This window comes from Paramormyrops kingsleyae, chromosome 11 (assembly GCF_048594095.1).
Source record: "Paramormyrops kingsleyae isolate MSU_618 chromosome 11, PKINGS_0.4, whole genome shotgun sequence".
NCBI classification, from domain to species: domain Eukaryota; kingdom Metazoa; phylum Chordata; class Actinopteri; order Osteoglossiformes; family Mormyridae; genus Paramormyrops; species Paramormyrops kingsleyae.
In genome coordinates, this window is record NC_132807.1 from 23,751,570 (window position 1) to 23,766,046 (window position 14,477).

At 38.2% G+C, this 14,477-nt stretch overlaps 1 protein-coding gene across 1 annotated transcript; it reads left to right on the forward strand.

Annotated features, from left to right (window-relative positions):
- The first annotated feature begins 2,399 nt into the window (after nt 1–2,399).
- Nucleotides 2,400–14,213, forward strand: LOC111858217 (muscarinic acetylcholine receptor M4-like). Its single transcript, XM_023839779.2, has 2 exons — nt 2,400–2,730; nt 10,077–14,213. Exons 1-2 carry the CDS (start codon nt 2,676–2,678, stop codon nt 11,534–11,536), a joined length of 1,515 nt encoding a protein of 504 aa, XP_023695547.1. The 5' UTR covers nt 2,400–2,675; the 3' UTR covers nt 11,537–14,213.
- The last annotated feature ends 264 nt before the right edge of the window (nt 14,214–14,477 follow it).

Here is a 14,477-nt window from a genome sequence, read left to right on the forward strand (position 1 = left end):
TGCAAATGAAGAATTTGCAATCAGTAATCAGTAAAAGGTAATTTTGTGCACCTGAGCTAATTTATGTTTGCCATAGCAAAGGATCTGAACACTTCTGCAATCAGGAGGTTTCCACGATTATTTTTAAAACATCTTTTGTTAACAGAAATTTAAATTCCTTTATAAAGAAGCCATGCTTACAAGCATATGTAAAAGATAGAATGATTAACAGCTACATTCAGGGGATGACTGTCAGGGTTAGTGCCTGCCTGAGCCTGCCATTTTGTCCCTTCCCTGTGTGGCCAGCAGCCCCTTTGTCGTCTCATTGCCTTTGGCCCTAGTGTGTTACTCATGTTCCGCAGACTGCTGCATGGCTCGATGGGTTGAGCATATAGCATAGAGGCTGGAACCCTCTGGTCATGGATTTAGGGCTGGTCAGAAATCAGCCTCACCTGTTTTGATTAATTACTGGTTTTCCTGTTCTTTCTAGTGTTTATTAGTTCTGTGTTCTCCTTGTGATGTTTGTGCCTTATTTTATTATGTTCTATGTGTTCCTATATTTTCTGATTGTTGAATTCTTAGTGTGATTAGTGTTTCTTACTTTCAGTGATTGTCTTGGAGCTTTTAAATGGATCGTCACCTTCTAGGCTGCACCATGCTCCCAGTCCCTAACAATGAGAACATCTGCGTGTCTGCAGTTTTGTCTAATTCATTTTATAAGTATGGCTAACACTGGTGGAGGTAGCTGGGGAGAGGGAGGTCTGGGTGCCTCTCCTGAAGCTGCTGCCCCCGCGACCCGAACAAGTGGTAGATGATGGATGGATGGATGGGCTAACACTTCCAAATGTATTTTCAGCCCTGAAAGATGCAATAAAGGTGACAGCATAGTATTTGTTCTTGCTCAAAATTAAAAATTATAAAAAAAAATTATATTCAGACCAAGATTGACTTAAGGAGCATTTGCTAGTACAAGTGTTATCTCCTGTCACAACGCTATTGCTGACTAATTGCAAGAATACATCTTGGGCAATAATCTAACTGACAAAGAAGACATTATATCTTTGTTTTTTCGTGTACAAATATATATTTTTAAGCTTTCCAGTGGATAGATTCATTGTTCTGAATAAAATTTACCCACGCTCAGTCTCTCCCTCTTGGCTGTCATCTATCTATTTTTCTGTTGCTATGAGACAGTTGGCGATAATTTGCCAGTGGGTCCGTGGATTATTCTGTGGAATTAGAGGAAGTCTGCAGTGACAAGATGAGGGCATCAGATCCTTTCCGGAGAGGCCGGGATTAGTCACACGACGCGGGCACTTGTCTACCCTGCTTTTGTTTATTGAACCCCTTTGAAGGAAGAGCGCCAGTTTCAGCCCTCGCAAACCTAGCTTAACATTTAACGAAACGTCATGATACGAGGATTAATTGTGAGATATTTTGCTGACCTATGTTTTGTGGTTCTGGTGCAAAAGTTTAATGCCGAACCCAAAAATATGGTATAGAAACTCAGTTATAAGCGCATAATGTCAGTCATAACATATCATGGCATTTAGGTGCTAAGTAATGTTCAAAGGCATGAAACTTTTTGGTAAAAGTTTATATCTCTGAAAGAAGTAGCCTACTTTTAATAACTGTGTACGCGGTATTGTATGGTCTTTTACATCCGAACATTAATTGTTGTGAAATAGTTTGCTTTTTAAAAGCTAAAGACATCACAATGGCAGGTATATAAAACTATATATATATTATATATATATATATATATATATAAAACTCGGTTGCTTCTTTTTCTTTCTCAGTAGATTTGCGGTTAGAAACGCTTCAAGAAACTGCAGAACTGTCCAGGCGCTGGGTTCTGAAATTCCCATTTGAAAGCTTATTTCCGGGTTGTGGGAACACGGAATAACGAGTGCATGGTTATCTGTAAATTTTGCAGAAATTAGATAAATGTATGTACAAATAAAAATGAAAAATGCAACAGTGAAGAAAAAAATCATTCTCACGATAGCATAATTGGTTAAAAGATATGCTACGCATATCAATCAACGAATGCCGGTTTATCGGAATGGGCATGCAAACTACATTCTCGTTACAGAAAAAAACACCACTAGACCTATAAAGTTCATATGAGCGCCAAAATTTAAGTTTCAATCAATTACTCCCTTAAAACCTGAATTTCACTATATATACAGTATGTGAAATCCTTGTGCAGAATCCTCTCCTTTAATGTGAGGAATAACTTGTGATGCCCAACAGCATTGAAGCGACATAATCTGCCAGCCCCTCGCTGGATAACAAAGCTCAGGTTCGATCGGCGCTTCTGGAAGAGAGGGAGCGCCAGCAGCTCCCTTGTGATTGGTTACATGTCTATGACATCACCTGCAATTCGCTGCCTTGGTGCCAGTAAACTAAAAAATCAGATGTGTGCAGATGACGAGCACATCTGGTAGAGTTTAAACTGTCTTCTCATCAAAAGCATTTGAGTGCTGAGATTTCTTAATCACAAAAAAAAACAACGCGTAATAGTGATTAGTGAAAAGTACAGGCACAATAGGCTATTAAAGCTTTCCAATGCAAACGAATAACACAATAGATGCGTGGACAGAAATAATAAACGCTGGTATGAGTGTCACTCATGATGTGCACCTCTTAGATGGGGATTTTTTTCTTGGTTAAGCACGGAACAGCCATACAATATGAGTAGCTTCAACATCACAGCAGCTGATGGGCTTCCGCCCTGCAACTTCACTGGTAAGTTTGGAAATTTGGTCTTTGTATTTTGTAGGCTGCATGCTCAACGCAGAAAATAGAATTGGGTTAATTTACACTTTTCCACAGTTAAATAACTATTCACAGGTTTCGCAAAGACAGTTGCGCATAAGCATGTCTGCCAGCTTTATAAAATTGATATTTATAATGAATTGGACAAAAAAATAAAATAAAGATCGTTTGATCGAAAATCGGCTGTTTACTTAGACCTACACATTAATACAATTTAGATGTTAGTTAGTATTTGTAATTAAGTTACAAATGAACCTTACTTTTGCTCAGATGACTAATAACTAAGAGCACCAAGATCCAACCAAAGCCGTCGTTTTGCGCGGTGAAATATATAAGATGTTCGTTTAATGGTTGTTCAAGGTGATAATGTGTTGCTTATTCATAATTCAAGTTTTGACATAACAGTCTACATCCTTGGAAATATACTTCCGATCGGAATTAATATCGTAAAAAGTAGCATTTTTACTAACACTGCTCTGGAGAGCCACAATGCCAAAATACGTAATTTACCTGAATTATGTGCACTTTAACATTAAGTAGTTTTACTCTATTACATCATCGCCTGAAAACAGTGCATTACAATAATTAACTACCATGAGTTATCAGTGTAAACAATTCCAGACCTTCCAAATACTTAATTCATATCACATACACTTGAACCATTTTTCATCGTAAAATTATTTAGCCTAGCAACTTAGCAGTTGTTATGGTTAAATAATTATTTGTACAAAGTGCTCGATCGCAGTTTAATATATGGCGTGATATTCTCGCAAATTTCAATGAAATACGCGTATTTCGCTGTGAAGAAATATTCGACACAGGGTACCCTGTTTTTGGAAGGTTACAGGATATCACCGAAATTCATTAAAATGGAATTCTGGATCACTTCCGTTTTATAATGTTAGAGCTAATATCATTACCAGGAAACACATTCAACTAACAGCAGTTTAATTTGAACAAAATCTCTACACTGCGCCTTTTTCTGGTAATCTACTTCCAAGTTTTGGCAATGTTAACTAAAACTTTTCAGATCACATTCTACCATGCAACGTCTATCTAAATTAATTAACTGCAAATTAAGGAGGTATGATTTTTTGCAATATCGTAAAGACTGCAGAACATAAATATATCTCTTTTAAGGACTTGACAAAAGTGACGTGCATGATTAGTTCGGACGCAGCTAGTGCGTCAGTTCTGATAAATCCATAGATACAGATGTGGTTCATTCCGCTTTTTCAGCTCTTGACATCTGGACAAAGGTGGGGCCCTTTTAACAGTGTACAACTAGTCGTATGGCTTTACATGATATCTCATTTAAACAAGTAACTTCAAATTTCATTGAAATGCAAGCAACTACCACCATAATGTAAGTAGACCTACAAATTAGCATTCTGACTGCAGGGCTTCGCCACTGAAAAGCCTACAGAATTAATCATTATCATCTAATTCAATTCAAATACAAATAAGGTATCTACAGTATATGTGAAAGATGCTAACGATGGTCACTAGTATCCACCCCTTCCAATAAGCTCATCCATACTAGAAAAAAAAATATCATTCTCACAGTCTGCTGGGCCAAAACTTATGTGATGAGCCCCATCATTTAGACACATCCCATCCTGCTAGATTAATTAACTTGGCAACAGTTGATTAATTGGACAAGTGGCTCTGGAGAGACTCCAGAGCGACTGCAGAGAGGAACAGGACCGTTTGCTCAAGTGCCATGTGACACAGCAGACATGCTACAGGCAGTGTCTCTGGTGATCAAAGATGCATAGTCAAAATGAGAAGCATGTCGCTTGTGAAATAAAGTGTGACAGGTGCCCTTCACATAGAAACTGCATCATTCAGACACTCATTAACATTTAAATAAGTTCATATCCTCTTTTTGCGATGCTTTATACCATATAACAGTGAGAGAATGAAACCACACAGAGACTGACCTTTTAGAAAAAGTGATAGACACCGTCCCTTAAGCCCTTAGACCTAATTTGGATGTAGTATTTTTTGTAATGATTCATTTGTGACATAAACGATTCAGGACTGTCCCACTAAGACAGAATCAAACACAATTGTTTAATTCACGTTTTCATAATGCACAGTATACAGTGTCACAGATGAATTATTGGAATGGTTATACATTCATTGGATGCTATTCAAAAGTTGGTGTTATCTATGGATGATATAGAAAGGATAAACATGGAGGAACTTGCCTCAGCCTCCATCCAATCCGAAATTTCTGGTCCAGAAAGTAAAAATCCAGGCCAAAATTCTGTTTCAACCAACCAGTTGAGTATAAAGAGTATTTAACTGGCTCAATGACAATAAAAATGTTGGATTTTTACTTTCTGGACCTGGATTTCCACATCTGCCTATCAAGGGACCAATATGCTATAAATAGTTTTAGGGGAAACTACAGTTGACTGTACGCCATAGAAGCACCAGGTGCCTGTATACCGATGAACAGCTGGGAAAGAGAGCTCTGATTAAAATAACATCTCCACTGGAACCCTGGAAGTTCTACAGAAGACTCCTGGAGAGCCTGATGATTTCGTACTTATGAACAATTTTAGGAGATGTTATCTGGGGGTGCCCAAATTATTAATTATTGGAATTATTTTGCAAACCACACTCAATCTTGTCATGGGCACTTGCTTCCTATCCATCCAACTAGCAGTAATAAACCTGTACTTTGGAAAGCGGAAATAATAATCATCGCTGGAACACAAGGTTGAGAGTTGCACCTAGCTGGGGACTTGCTTGTAATGTCACAATTTTGTTATTTTATTAAAGGATCTTTATTCCACTGAGGGAGAGGCTCTTGGGTCAAAATTGAATAGAATAATGTAGCAGCAAGGAAAATATTTATTTTAAAGGTAGGAGCAGGGCGGGGCTGGGTTAACACAACATACACATAAGCACAAAACTTGAAAAAAAAAACAAAGCTGACATGTTTTGGGATATAACCTGGAATTAAATCACAGGGTGATTTCTGGTCTAGGGACTGACGTCAACCTGTAGTTGCAGATTTTCTGGGTGAAAAAAAACAGAACACACCGATTTATACATTTTGCAGGGGACTAGAGAGAGGTGGAACTAACCAATAAAAATAAACTCAGGTCACATGACTATCCCTTCTGGTACTGCTGGAGGTCACGCTCACCCGAGGTACACTGGATTTCAGTTTACTGAAAGACATCATTTAATAATTTCTGAAAGCATTAATTAAATAATCCAAATGGCATCAGTCATTCAGGAGAGGGAAAATGATAGATTGAAAGCAACACATTTTATTATGATAATTCAAATAGAATTCTGTTGTTCCTCCTCATTTATTTTTATAAGGCTCCATTTCTCCAAAATCCAGATTTCTTCAAAAGTATATTAATGGTATTATTGAGAGGCGTCTACTATTGGCCAAGGTGTTATTGCACTGTGAATTAATCAGTTTTATTGCTTAAAATAAATTGCAGATTGGAAAAAGTCACATACTGATTTAAAAAATATCCAGCTGTTTCTTTTTTCCTTAACTGTGCTAAGAGTGCTTCAGCCCCCTCCCCCCACCCCACAGGCAAGCTATCACTGTGTAGCAGTTACTATGCTATTTACCTCATGGTACAATCAGTGCTAAAGCTCGCTAATGGGGGGGGGCCTGCATGCTATTTCACTCTGAGATAATATTTATATTGGGATAATCTTAGGCCTGATTTTCCCCTTCTTGCACAGAATATAGATAATTCAGTTAGAGATGTGGCCCTATTGGAATATACAATACCATTTTAATCCATCGGATCCTGTCTTTAAATTCCCTATGCTAAAGAGCGGGATTATATTACAGTCACTGTATGGGGCAGGTATAAGGTGAATGGTTCACCTAGTAGAGTTGATAGATGTTATTGGTACTGTGGGGGACATTCAAGTGTAGGGAAAGCCTTGTGGCTCACATCCCCAGTGTCGTGGGTCTGGGTAGGGCTGGACTATTTAGTATTATGTACCTATGAGCAACAGCACCCGTGATGTAACATCAGAAAGATACAAAGCTAATTGGTGGCTATTGAAACTCAGAAATAGACGTTACATAGGCTTTTCAGTGAGTACTATATTAAAAGAACAATATGCACAATATGCAATCTTATTAAAAATGTTAGCTACTAAATTGTGTTAATTTGCGGAATGGGATGGGGGGGGGGGGTTGACTTAGTGTGCTTCTGGGACGTTGCGCTCCTGGGCAACTGCACAAATGCTATTATGGTTCTTCTAGGCTAGAGTTCCAGCATAGTGTGAGAAGCAAAGTATGAAGCAAAGCATCATCCTCAATGTCAACAGAAGACATGTATGACAGCCTGACTTTGTGCAGTGGAGTTACTCAGTCTATAAAAGGTGTTCTTTTCAAATTGAAATGATAACAATAACGATATAGTTAGTGACGTGCTATTTGTGTACTCCTGGCATTTGAGAGTCAGATCTTCTCTCATTAGAGCTACCGTTCCAGCATTTGCTGGAATAATGAAGACAAACCAGATTTAGAGATGACACATATAACAGGGGAGATGCTGCAGATTTTCACATACTATAAGCTGTGATCATAATTCAGCTGTCTCAGACATTGTTTACTGAATGGGCCTCTCTGTTTTCCAAGGAATTATCAAACATAGATCTAGATAAATAATAGCTGCCATTTATACAACTCACATGTTACCTGGGCAGATCTTAAGCTTCCAGGAAATCTAAGCATATATATTGCAGCAACTATGTCTGTCCATCCATCCAAGTCGCAATTTCTGATTCTGTATAGGACATAAGACAAGTTCATATATATATTATTGAAACAGAACTGATAAAACTAATGTCATTATGAAACTATTCTTATTTTTGGTAAAATAATTGAATGCATTTTCATTATTTATATTGTACGGCCATATTTTAATTTGTCCACCTGAATCAAATAAGTACATGTATCATTAATGAATCATTAATAAAAACATGAAGTACTAATTAAAGGGACTGAATTTTGTCTTTGCTTTGACAAAATCTATAGCCAGAAAAACAATTTATTATCAAGATGGGAACAGTGAAATGAACATACTGTATCCTCATAATGAGGGGAGCAACCAGCCTACACCAACCAGCCTAAACCAACCAGCCTAAACTGCACTGAATCGGTATAGTGACCATGGACTTTCAGCTTGGATACACAATGTGAAGTCGAACAATTTTTTGAATAAACTGGATCTCTGAATTACAGCTATAAAACATATAACTTATTTTGTTGCGAAGCCAAAGATTTCAGGTGGGAGTGATGCACTTTTCAGGGCAAGTATTCTTAGATTGAAATTGTCCAGCCTATAATATGAATCATCCCTCATTGTCATCAGAGATCTACCATTATGTGAAGAGCTGGCACGGAGAACTACTTTACTCTTTGAATAATTATGTGCGGATTCTGATGAAGGCCGTGATTTACATTGCTGGCCTCTTCTGTTCCATACATGATAAATGATGCATTTCACAGTCTCTCTTAAATTCCTTCGCAACATTAAGAAGAAGAGAACAGCCTCTAACCTGTCTTCTGACATTAGAGGAAATAAAACTGCAGACGTGCTATCAGGCTCCATGCTGACAGTGAACCTTCTCTAGCACCTGTGTCCACGATGGGACAGAGGCCAGTGGTTCCTGGATTTCAAAGGTTACAGTTAATAATTTATTAATAGTCATGATCCATGTGCTTTGTTGTTGTGTTAGAGACCATTTGTCGAATATTTACAGATATCATCACAGTGCTACATCCCTGGTAATGAAAAGTGATGGATAAGATAAGCAGGGTGAACCATCTTCCCATTGGTTACTTTACTGACTTCCACTGAGTTAAACCAGGACGTAATTGACAGCACACAATAATCCCACCCAAGCATTAGAAGCCCGAGCGCTGATATTACTGTCAGCTAGGCGCAGAAAAGAATATATTATTTTTTCTATGATGAAAAATCAGCTTCTGCCAGAGTCAAAAAAGAGAAAACAATAAGCAAGAACTCAAGCCTGAATTAAGAGTGACTTTTGATAGTTTGTGTCACTTATGGCAACTGCAGCCCCCACAAATGTGGGGAGCACATGCATTAGTGGTGCTCTGTGACCAGTGCTAGTGTTGTTACTCAGCATTAGTCAGCATGTATACAACATGTATACTAATTACTTTACATTAATTACATTATACACAGATACATTCATCTTTTTAGCAAAGTAGTACTATCCCTTAGTTGCAACTGGTTCAGACTTGTGTATATATTTATAATTCATTATATTATTATACAATAACATAATGAAAATGTAATTTTCATAAAGGAATAATGTTTACAATGTATGGCGAAGTGGAAATTAAAAATAGCTATACGTGCAGTAATAATAACACTGTAACAGATGTGCTATTGGAATGAATGACCGTTTTAGGTACCATAACTACATCTTAATTTTCCAAGGTTCATATTTGCATTACGAAGTCCTCAGAGAAATGCTTTTTACTGAATAGGACATGATGAAATGTGTTGAAATGCCTTTCCTTTTTCGACTTAATTATTTGCCAAAAGAAGCACAGCACTCGTAGCACGATACTCCTAGAAGAAGACAATCAATAGTTTGCTTGTCACCTGTAATATGAGAGCAGTGTATCGATGTATGCATTTTTAGAAACTCCATTTGTCACACAAACTTAACATCAGTAAATTCAATAGTGGAAATAAAAAATTTACCATTTAACTTTTAATATTTAAAAAATGCTTTAAAAACGACTTACTGCAGGCTCTGATACAAGAAGATTTGTGACATCGGTCAATAAAACCAAAGAAAAATAAATTCTGAATTAACCAAATAAGACATTAAAGAAAAGGCAAAGTTGTTAATGTCTTAATCTCCCTAAAATTGATGCAGACACAAAGAGGACAACTGATAAGCGAGAACAAAGGAGAATATAATTATGAGGAACGGGCTGCTAATCAACATGTACTTTTACACACTTAAAAAGAAACCGAATAAGCTTGCAAAGAAATTTAATGCTGAATAGCTTAATTCTAAATCTATAACATAATGGATACAAGGGTAGCCCTTTTGCAAAAGGTAAGGTCATTTCCACCGTCTTAAAAGGTACAAAAAATTGTCACGTGTTGATCTTATCTAAAAAGTTGCAAATAGCTTAATTCGAATTTTTATTTTGATTTGAAATAAAACCATATAAAAAGTTTTTAAAAAATGAAAAAAAAATCAATGAAACCGATTTTTTCATACCTTTCTAAGCTGTTATTTTGTGTTCTGTTATTTTTCTGCAGGCTCTGTTTTCAACATATCCAGAAATGCCAATTTTTCCAGCTTCGGCTGTGGTACTTCTGCCAGCAATGATTCCACTTCTGATGTACAGGAAGCAGGAGGCCAATACAAAACCATGGAGATGGTCTTCATTGCCCTTGTAACTGGGTCACTCAGTTTCGTCACCGTGGTGGGCAACATCTTGGTCATGCTTTCCATAAAAGTCAACCGGCACCTTCAAACAGTCAACAACTACTTCCTGTTCAGTCTGGCATGTGCAGACCTTATCATTGGGGTCTTCTCTATGAACCTCTACACTGTTTACATAATCAAGGGATACTGGCCCTTAGGGCCTGTAGTTTGTGATTTGTGGCTGGCCTTGGATTATGTGGTCAGCAATGCATCAGTCATGAACCTGCTAATCATCAGCTTTGACCGGTACTTCTGTGTGACCAAGCCCCTAACATACCCAACAAGACGAACAACAAAGATGGCTGGATTAATGATTGCAGCAGCCTGGATCCTCTCTTTCATACTTTGGGCTCCAGCTATCCTCTTCTGGCAGTTCATTGTTGGGGAACGCACAGTCCCTGAGGGCGAGTGCTACATCCAGTTCCTCTCCAACCCTGTGGTTACTTTCGGCACGGCCATCGCCGCCTTCTACCTGCCTGTCATCATCATGACAATTCTGTATATTCACATCTCGCTGGCCAGCCGGAGTCGTGTGAGGAAGCAGAAAGACGAGACCAAGAATGAGAAGGCCCTCAAGTCTACAAATCTTCAGAAAAGCCATGTGCTAAAGCAGAACAACAACATCTCCTCCAAGCCCAACTTGGAGTCTAGCAGTGACACAATGAAAAATGGCAAGATAGATGAGTCCGTCTCAACTAAGGCCGACTCCAACATCCAGCCAGAAGAAAAGGAGAGCTCCAACGACTCTAGCACAGCCATTATTACACCAAAAGACACCAAGGAGCTGGGCAGCGTGGCCTCTTCCGAGGCCACTGCTTCTAAGCCTTCAACTAAAGCAAACCCAAACTCTCGATGGTCCAAGATCAAAATAATCACCAAACATTCAGGGGATGAGTGCATCACTGCCATCGAGATCGTTCCATCAAGTAGTGGTCAGAACAAATCGATTCCACTCAACCGGCCAAAAACTGTGGTCCGAAAGTTTGCTAGCATAGCTAGGAGCCAAGTTAGAAGGAGAAGACAAATGGCAGCAAGAGAGAAAAAGGTTACCAAGACCATCTTTGCCATTCTTCTGGCCTTCATCATTACATGGACCCCATACAACGTCATGGTGCTAATCAGCACCTTCTGCCAGTCTTGTGTCCCTGACACAGTGTGGGCTATTGGGTACTGGCTGTGCTATGTAAACAGCACCATCAACCCGGCTTGCTACGCACTCTGCAACGTGACCTTCAAGAAGACCTTCAAAAACCTGCTGCTGTGTCAATACAAAAATATTGGCACTAGATAGACTTAAAGAGACAAGAATACAATGTTACATCAAGTTTATTCATCCATGCTAACAGATACTTGTGGAGGCAGAAACAATTTCCATTTGAAATGTTCGGGAGGTATTTAATCCAAAGTAGCCCTTCCCAGATCCTTTATTTTTCAGTGCAGAAATATGAATCCAGTGATGTCAGGGGCTTATAAATAAGTGTAAAGTATCCATAATATGCTAGTATCAGAGCACAAAATATGAATGATTTGGTGATCACAGGCTGCAATTTTTTTTTAACAGCAGCTAATTGAAAATGCAGACAGCTAGTTACTAAACAATCATCCAATCAAATCACAGTTACATGGTACTATTTTAGTTCTTACTAGCAAAAAGTTAGAGGGTAATGAGATTCGCCTAAAGGCAACAGCTATATGTTTGACAGAAAGACACAGAATGGAAAAGATGAAAGATAATTTTGTCAATCAGAAAAGTAACAGAATAAATATAATTTTCTAATTTTAAATCACATGACGGTTATTGGTCCTGGTTGTGGAAATGGGCCTGCCTTTACACTCCCAAGGCCACTAAGCTAACTTAAATGTAAAATTAAATTTAGGTTTATTTAAAAGTCAAAAGACTCAGTGATTAAACAAGACCAATGTGAAAATAATGCACAAATATGTATTGAAGCTATTTTTTTTTTTAAAAAAACAATGTTTTATGTATTTTATGCTTTCAGAGTAGTGCATGTCTCCACTGGTCTATTTCTCTACAGTTTATGCCCATTTCTTTCTTGTATCTGGACACTAGCCACTGTGGAGGGAACTAAAGAGCATTTGGACACAACCAGTAGGACCACATAGTTCCAACCTGGCCCATACTGGATAACATAAAAAAATGCCTACTTTTTAATAAAATTCAGTTCCTAGGCATCTGTGAATGCATGCGGGTGGAGTGTAAGATGCTGAGTGACTAAGCAATAAGCTCAAGAGGTCATGTTTATCGAAGAATAATGTCATAGATAAAAGCTGTCTGTATGCAAGACATGAGCTCAAGTGTAGTATTGCTTGTAAAATATATTACCAATACGTAAATTACCAATAATATATATATGCAGAAAAGATTTTCCTATATATAAACCGTATGGTTTTATGCAGTACTCGTGAAATAGAAGTTATGAACCTATGTAACTATTAATTTCTGTATTTACATTAATATTTCAGTGGCACTATTTTGGCAGACTCCCTGCTGATCTCATTCCCTGGGTTACTTCTTAAAAGTGAAATGAATTCACATGATATCATTGTTTGCTACAGCCAAAATGAGACTCCTTCATTATCTGTCTAACGAGGTTCCTGATTTGTCGTCGTTATTTTTAGCCAATTGGCCCTAAGCACTGGAACTGCAGATTTTCTATATACATGGAAATCTTGGGCTGGCGTTCAGACAGCAGTATGTAAATACTTGAAAAGATTATACATAATGTAGATACCTACAATTATATACTCAGTATTTCCTGTACGTCTCTTCTACTTGGATCATTGTTATCTATCAAATGTGATCATGTTCATTGAGTATTTAACTTGCTTAATATGAACTATTACTGCCTGTATGCGAAAATTATACAGTGATATTTCCAGTTCTGTTTTGTTTTCTTTCAAAAGTCATGTTAGTCTGGCTGAAAACAGCAGACGTCGCTTCAGCTTGTGGAGGTCCTCTGCATGATTGTTCTGCCAAACTCTAACTTTACCTTTAATGCTGTAGCGTAAATGTGTTGCTGATTTAAAATGAGTCCACAAAGAACCTAATTATCATGGGAGAGGTTGCGCAACATGAGAAGTGCGCCCTGCATGTGCTGAGACATTGCTATGTTGCTTAATGCTGCTGTTAGATGCCAGTTCTCTAGCTTGTTTTTGCACCACTCAGCATCTCTGGTAACAATATGTACTTACACAGTACAGACGCTCCTCTACTTACGAATGAGATACGTTCTGAACGGCCGTTCGTAAATTGAAATGTTCATAAGTCGTTATTCAATATCATTTTAAGGGTATACGCAAGTACAAAGAACTAGGATGCTGGGAGTACGCACACTACGCTGCTGTGTGGCGGGAGTAGCGGCCAGGAGTCGTACTAGGCAGAATAGGCGCGCAGAAAAACATAGGTGCGATCGTAAGTCTGAAAGCTCGTAAATTGAAAGTTCGTAAGTAGGGCAGTGTCTGTATACAAATTGCAATGTTACTGAATTGTTACCAGGCTTTATTAATCAGTTTACCTTGCCAATTTAAAATCTTAAGGGAGTCCAAAATTAGGCTGCAGGCACACTGAGAGAAAATGATTGTATCCTAATTGGCTGTGTGCCCCGATCCATCCATGCTGAAATCCCTCTGCTTAGAGTACACATAGACAGGAGATTGTGTTGTGGCCCCCGGATGGGAGGAAGGTAAATCTCTCCCATAGCAAAGGTAGATTTCCTCATTTAACGGGGATAAAAGCTCCCTAATGTATATCAAACGGCCATTTTTTAGTTACAGGTGTGCTTTGCTTGTGCTTTGTAATCCTTGTTGCTAAGAATTACACACAAGCATATGACGGCCAGCATAAGAGTAGACTGGGTAAGAGATCCCTGTATAATTATTTCCCTGACAAACTGAAGACTGTATTTTTTTATTGCCTAATCCTTAATAAATATTATATTGTACTTATGGATCTGACTGTGATGAATATCTTTGAATATCTTTAATTGGTCAGAACTGGAAGAAAACTGGAAGTAGAAACGACAGCATGTTTCTAACAATGTTGCTAGAAATATACTTTATATGCAAGAGCAGATTTTTAATTGCAGATAAAACTGTCCATCTATCTTCTGTCCCAGGGGTTTGGACCCGGGGGGGGGGGGGGACTGAAGGAAACCCCACAATGACATGGGGAGGACATCTACATGTAGGGTGGAGACTCGAACCCAGTTTAT